The sequence below is a fragment of the Colobus angolensis genome, unplaced genomic scaffold (genome assembly GCF_000951035.1).
Source record: "Colobus angolensis palliatus isolate OR3802 unplaced genomic scaffold, Cang.pa_1.0 Scaffold66, whole genome shotgun sequence".
NCBI lineage: Eukaryota > Metazoa > Chordata > Mammalia > Primates > Cercopithecidae > Colobus > Colobus angolensis.
Genome location: NW_012120265.1, coordinates 2,261,328 through 2,267,253, shown reverse-complemented (window position 1 = coordinate 2,267,253; position 5,926 = coordinate 2,261,328). Strand labels below are relative to the sequence as shown.

Sequence of the window (5,926 nt, the reverse complement as noted above, 5' to 3'; positions counted from 1 at the left end):
CCTTTTCTTTTCTTTGTTTTTGAGACAGTCTTGCTCTGTTGCCTAGGTTGCAGAGCAGCACTAACATGGCTCACTGCAGCCTCGACCTCCCAGGCAGCTACCACCTCACCATTCTGAGCCAGTCAGGGCCAAGGTGTGTGCCCCCATGCCTGGAAAAAAAAAAAAAAAAAAAAAAATTGGAGAGGGCCTCCATTTTTGCAGTTCTCATTTAGCTTCATTTATGAAGTGCCGACTGTATGCCAAACTTGAAGAAATGTCAAGAGTCGCATGTCTATGCCTTAACCACTTCTTCAGATCTCAAGCCTCAGTTTCCCCACCTGTAAGATGAATGTGTCCATGGCACCAAGCCTGTCTGTGGGGGTGCCAGGTCCAGATGTGGCTGGGCCCCTCCAGTGCCCTCCCGAGCCTCGCTGTCTGTAGGTTTTGCAGAATCTGGTGCACTGCGCTGACCTGAGCAACCCTACCAAGCCGCTGCCCCTGTACCGCCAGTGGACAGACCGCATCATGGCCGAGTTCTTCCATCAGGGAGACTGCGAGCGTGAGTCGGGCTTGGACATCAGTCCCATGTGTGACAAGCACACGGCCTCCGTAGAGAAGTCCCAGGTTGGCAGGGGACTGGGCTGAGCCAGTAGACACTGGGAGAGAGTAAAAGGGAGGGGCTGAGCCAACCCCATGAGCCCTGGCTTGGCCCTGGCTGGCTAGCCAGGGAGTGTGTCCTAAGGGTGCTGTCTGGGCCGAGTTAGACCTGGGGTCCATTCTCTCTGGGCTTCAGGGAGAGGGATATGCACTTCTGGGGTTTGGAAACATCTATTCTGGGTGACATGCGGGACCCTGGAGGGGCTTCCAGTCTGGGGACATGTACATTCAGCCCTGTGGGGTCAGGGTTGGGGTTGGAGGAGGCCAGAAGGGTTAAGGGAGGCATTCTAGACAGTGAGTTATTTGAAAAGGGTTTTGAAGGATGAGTAGGAGTTGGGAAGCGGCATTCCAGGCAGAGGGAACAACTTGGCTAAAGATCTAGAGGTTGGATTGAGTCTAGGGTTCACTGTGACTCACCAAATGCCTACCTGCCCAACCCCCCGCCACAGGTGGGTTTCATTGACTACATTGCCCACCCACTGTGGGAGACTTGGGCTGACCTGGTCCACCCAGATGCACAGGACCTGCTGGACACGCTGGAGGACAATCGAGAGTGGTACCAGAGCAAGATCCCCCGAAGTCCCTCAGACCTCACCAACCCTGAGTGGGGCGGGCCTGATAGATTCCAGTTTGAGCTGACTCTGGAGGAGGCAGAGGAAGAGGATGAGGAGGAGGAAGAGGACGGTGAAGAGACAGCTTTAGACAAAGAGGCCTTGGAGTTGCCCGACACTGAACTCCTGTCCCCGGAAGCTGGCCCAGACCCTGGGGACTTAGCCCTCGACAACCAGAGGACTTAGGGCCAGCCCTGCGTGAACTGCAGGGGCAATGCATGGTGAATCCCTTTGACTCTTGGCAGGCAGACTTTCCAGGGAGTGGCTCCATGTGGCTTCTGCTTCACTTTCCTACCCATTGAGGGAGACAATCAAGTTCTTAGTCATAGGTGGCTCTCAGCGTCTAATTGGAGGCACCTGGCTGGGGTCCACTCTGACCCCGGGCTTGCCTAAAAGAGCTCTCCAAGGGGCAGCCTCTTAGAATGCCCTTGGGATCTTTCTCCTGGGCTTCTATCCCTGCGAGGAGAGGTGCTGTCTGCTAGAGCCTCTAGCCCACCCTCTCCAGTGGTCACTCTTGAGCCACATCTGTCACTTAATTATTTCCTTCTTTGTCAAATATGTATTGCCCATCTACTTCATACCAGCTTTATGCCTCTGTAGTAGCCCCGCACAAGGGGTGGGGGAGTCAGGAGACCATCCCAAAGGCATCTCACCGTCTTCCTCTACCAAGCAGCTCTCTGCAAGAGCATGGAAATGTGAGGGGGAAATTTTCAGCACCAAAGCTTCATTCATACCCAATTTTGTTTCTGAAACTGTGGTAGGGGGCAGGAAGAGGAGCAGAAAAGAGGGGCTGGGCAAGGCATGGTGGCTCATGCCTGTAATCCTGGCACTTTGGGAAGCTGAGGTGGGAGGATCACTTGAGCTCAGGAGTTTGAGACCAGCCTGGGCAACATAGCAAGACCCCCATCTCTGAAAAAAAATTAGCCAGGCATGGCGGTGTGCACCTGTAGTCCCAGCTACTCAGAAGGTTGAGACAAAGAGGATCGCTTGAGCCCAGGAATTGGAGGCTGAAGAGAGCTATGATTGTATCGCTGCACTCCAACCCGGGCAGCACAGCAAGATCCTGTCTAAAAGAAAAAAAAAAGACCGGGAGCAGTGGTTCATGCCTGTAGTCCCAGCACTTTGGGAGGCCAAGGAGGGTGGATCACACGGTTGGGAGATCAAGACCACCCTGGCTAACACGGTGAAACACTGTGTCTACTAAAAATACAAAAAATTAGCCGGGCATCGTGGCGGGCGCCTGTAGTCCCAGCTACTGGGGAGGCTGAGGCAGGAGAATGGCATGAACCCTAGAGGCGGAACTTGCAGTGAGCTGAGATCGCGCCACTGCACTCCAGCCTGGGCGACAGAGCGAGACTCCGTCTCAAAAAAAAAAAAAAAAAGAAAAGGGAAATACCTCCTTGCCCCTGGAAATCAGTTTCCCCATTTATGAGATGCCGATAAAGTGAGTGAATGGTTGGAGGGGCTGTGGAGGGGCTGTGGTGGGTCTCAGGGAGAGTCGCATGAAGGGAGCCCAGGGACTAAGAAGGCGCCTGGAGGAGAAGTCCTGAGAACAGGAACCCCTCAGCTGAGGGTATATGGTGTGGGTAAAAGCTGGAAGATGGGAGAGAACTCTTCTTGATGGCACGTCTCCTCGCAGACATGGAGAGGACATGATTGTGACGCCCTTTGCCCAGGTGGGTGTCCCCCGCCCTCCCTGCCCTGACCCCCTCCGGATCCGGCCTTTCCTTCCCACCGCCTACCACCTCCTCCCAACAGGTCCTGGCCAGTCTGCGGACGGTTCGGAGCAACGTGGCGGCCCTTGCCCGCCTGCAATGCCTAGGAGTGGCCAAGTAGGTAGAGGGCGGGGCGGGGGCGGGGCCGGCAGAGACAAGGTGGGCGGGGAGGGGCGGGGCCGGCAGACGACGGAGGCGGGGCCTGGCGGAAAGCGGGCTGCAAATTGAGGCTGGGACTCCAGCGCCTAAGGGTGGGCTTGAGGGGCGGGGCCTGGAGGACTTGGGGGCGGTGCAAGATGGGCGGAGCAGCCACGCCTGAGGCTGCTGTACCGCAGGCAGGGACCCGTCGGAAACCCTTCATCCAGCAATCAGCCCCCTCCGCCTGCAGGTAAAGTACCTGTTCCTTCCCTACCCTGCTGAGGACAGCTGGGAGCTTCCTTTCCATAGTGACCTCCCCAGTCCATGAGCCCTTAGACTGGGGCTAATTGTAGCCCCACCCCTGCAAAAACAAACAATAACGCCCTCGGGGATAGACCCCACCACACCCATATTACAGATGAGGAGGCTGAGGCCCAGAGATCTCATGGTCACACAGCCACTCGGGGGACAGATCTGGAACTTGGGTCCAGGAGTCCTGGGTGGCCCCCGTGGGAACAGTTTCAGGGTCCAGATGCAGAGACGAAAGCGTGAGAGGCGTGGGGTCCCTGAGCAGGGGTGGGGCAGGCCCCTGACTGCCTCGGCTCCCAGAGGACACGGGGCAGAAGCTGGCATTGGAGACGCTAGACGAGCTGGACTGGTGCCTGGATCAGTTGGAGACACTGCAGACCCGGCACTCGGTGGGGGAGATGGCCTCCAACAAGGTGAGGTGGGGCAGATCGCTGAGCTCACCTGCCTTGGCCCACGGTACCCCATCATCACTGTCTTCACCTTCCCTCTGCCCCAGTTCAAGCGGATCCTAAACCGGGAGTTGACCCACCTGTCTGAAACCAGCCGCTCCGGGAACCAGGTGTCCGAGTACATCTCCCGGACCTTCCTGGGTGAGCTTTGTTGAGTCACTGCCTGGACGATATTATAGGAGTACTAAGAAGCAAGATAAATAAATATTTCTATTATAGACCTCAGTCCAGGGGAGATACAGCCTGACACAGACACCTTCAGCCCCATGAGTTAGGGCTGGATCAGAGGGAGGAACAAGGGGAACTTCCAGGAGCAGGGGACATTAAAGCTAGGGTTTTGAAGCATGAGTAGAAATTTGCCTAGGAGGAGATGGAGGGAACCAGACACCAGCTTGGGAGATGGAAAGGACACTAGGCTGTTTGCGGGGAAATGCGGAGCCCCAGGCACCCCAGGGCCATGCCTAGCAGAAGGGTTTACTGAAATCAGCTGTGAACAGAGGAGAGGGGTAGGTAGCTATAGGCAAGACAGGATTTTTTTTTTTTTTTTGGATACAGTTTCACTTTGTTGCCCAGGAGGAGTGCAGTGGTGCAATCTCAGCCACTGCAACCTCCGCCTCCTGGGTTCAAGCAATTCTCCCGCCTCAGCCTCCCGAGTAGCTGGGGTTACAGGTGCCCGCCACCATACCTGGCTAATTTTTGTATTTTTAGTAGTGATGGGGTTTCACCAGATTGCTCAGACTGGTCTTGAACTCCTGACCTCAAGTGATCCACCCACCTCGACCTCCCAAAGCACTGAGATTACAGGCGTGAGCCACCGCATCCGGCCGACAGGGTCTTTACCCCGAACTTACTTTGGTTCCTGTAGAAAGGGAAATAGGTTGATCCTGGGGTTTGGCAAAGTTCAGGTCCTGAGGCCAGGCCCCAACAGGTGAAATCGGCTTCTGTAAGCCTCACCCTGGCCCATCTGCAGACCAGCACACTGAGGTGGAGCTGCCCAAGGTGACCGCTGAGGAGGCCCCGCAGCCCATGTCCCGGATCAGTGGCCTACATGGGCTCTGCCATGGTGCCAGCCTCTCCTCAGCCACTGTCCCACGCTTTGGGGTCCAGACTGACCAGGAGGAACATCTGGCCAAGGTGGGTCCTCAACCACAATGCCAAGATGAAGGTTTGGCCCTTGGCTCTGTCTGCCTGTTTGCCCACTTATATACTAGGCAGTTGGGGCTCACTGTGGAACCTGGGGTGGGAGGATGGAGGCTCTAGAGTCTGGGGAAGTTGGGCTGGGGTTAATTAAGCTCCAGTCCTTCACATCTTAGGAGCTAGAAGACACCAGCAGGTGGGGACTTGACGTGTTCAAGGTGGCGGAGCTAAGTGGCAACCGGCCCCTTACAGCTATCATATTCAGCATTTTTCAGGTACCTACCCTGCCCTTGGCTTCCAAGGAAAAACTCCTGGGGTTTCCTTCACCACTTCCTACTCTAGACCTCAGGGACACTCATTTTTCAAATCCTTTCTGACATTTCTGAAGGGGATAATTTGAGCAGGGTATTGAAGGATCAATAGGAGTTCACACAGATGAACAGTTCATTGTCCAGAAGCCTCAGCCCTGGCCCCTGGCCCTGAAGAGGAGAGAAATCTGGAGAGAAGAGCTGGACACAGACATCCCCAGTCCTGTAGGGTCAGGGATGGACCACCAAAGAACACAGAGTGGAGGAGTTCAGGAGAGCAGGGAGGGCGTCTCAGAGGAGTGGGTGCTTGAGGCATGGATAGGAGTTCAGAAGAGAGGAGTAGGAACAGCGTGTGCTGCAGCCCCAAGACCAAGGCCCTGAGCCAGGATCTGTGATGGACCAGGAGCGGGACCTGCTGAAGACATTCCAGATCCCAGCAGACACACTGGCCACCTACCTGCTGATGCTGGAGGGTCACTACCATGCCGATGTGGCCTATCACAACAGCCTACATGCCGCCGATGTGACCCAGTCCACGCATGTGTTGCTGGCTACACCTGCCCTTGAGGTACTGCGCTATGATTGCAGGCAGGTGGGTGGGTGCAGGGCCCAGAGAACCCGCC

General features: G+C 56.0%; 1 protein-coding gene across 1 annotated transcript in view; it reads left to right on the top strand.

The window, feature by feature from the left end:
• PDE4C (phosphodiesterase 4C, cAMP-specific) overlaps positions 1 to 4,868 on the top strand; it is a 9,767-nt gene extending 4,899 nt beyond the window's left edge. The window contains 5 exon segments of the mRNA XM_011925781.1: positions 2,887 to 2,923; positions 3,006 to 3,079; positions 3,710 to 3,822; positions 3,906 to 3,999; positions 4,829 to 4,868. Of these exon segments, the coding sequence (XP_011781171.1) occupies positions 2,887 to 2,923; positions 3,006 to 3,079; positions 3,710 to 3,822; positions 3,906 to 3,999; positions 4,829 to 4,868 (358 nt within the window).
• The last annotated feature ends 1,058 nt before the right edge of the window (positions 4,869 to 5,926 follow it).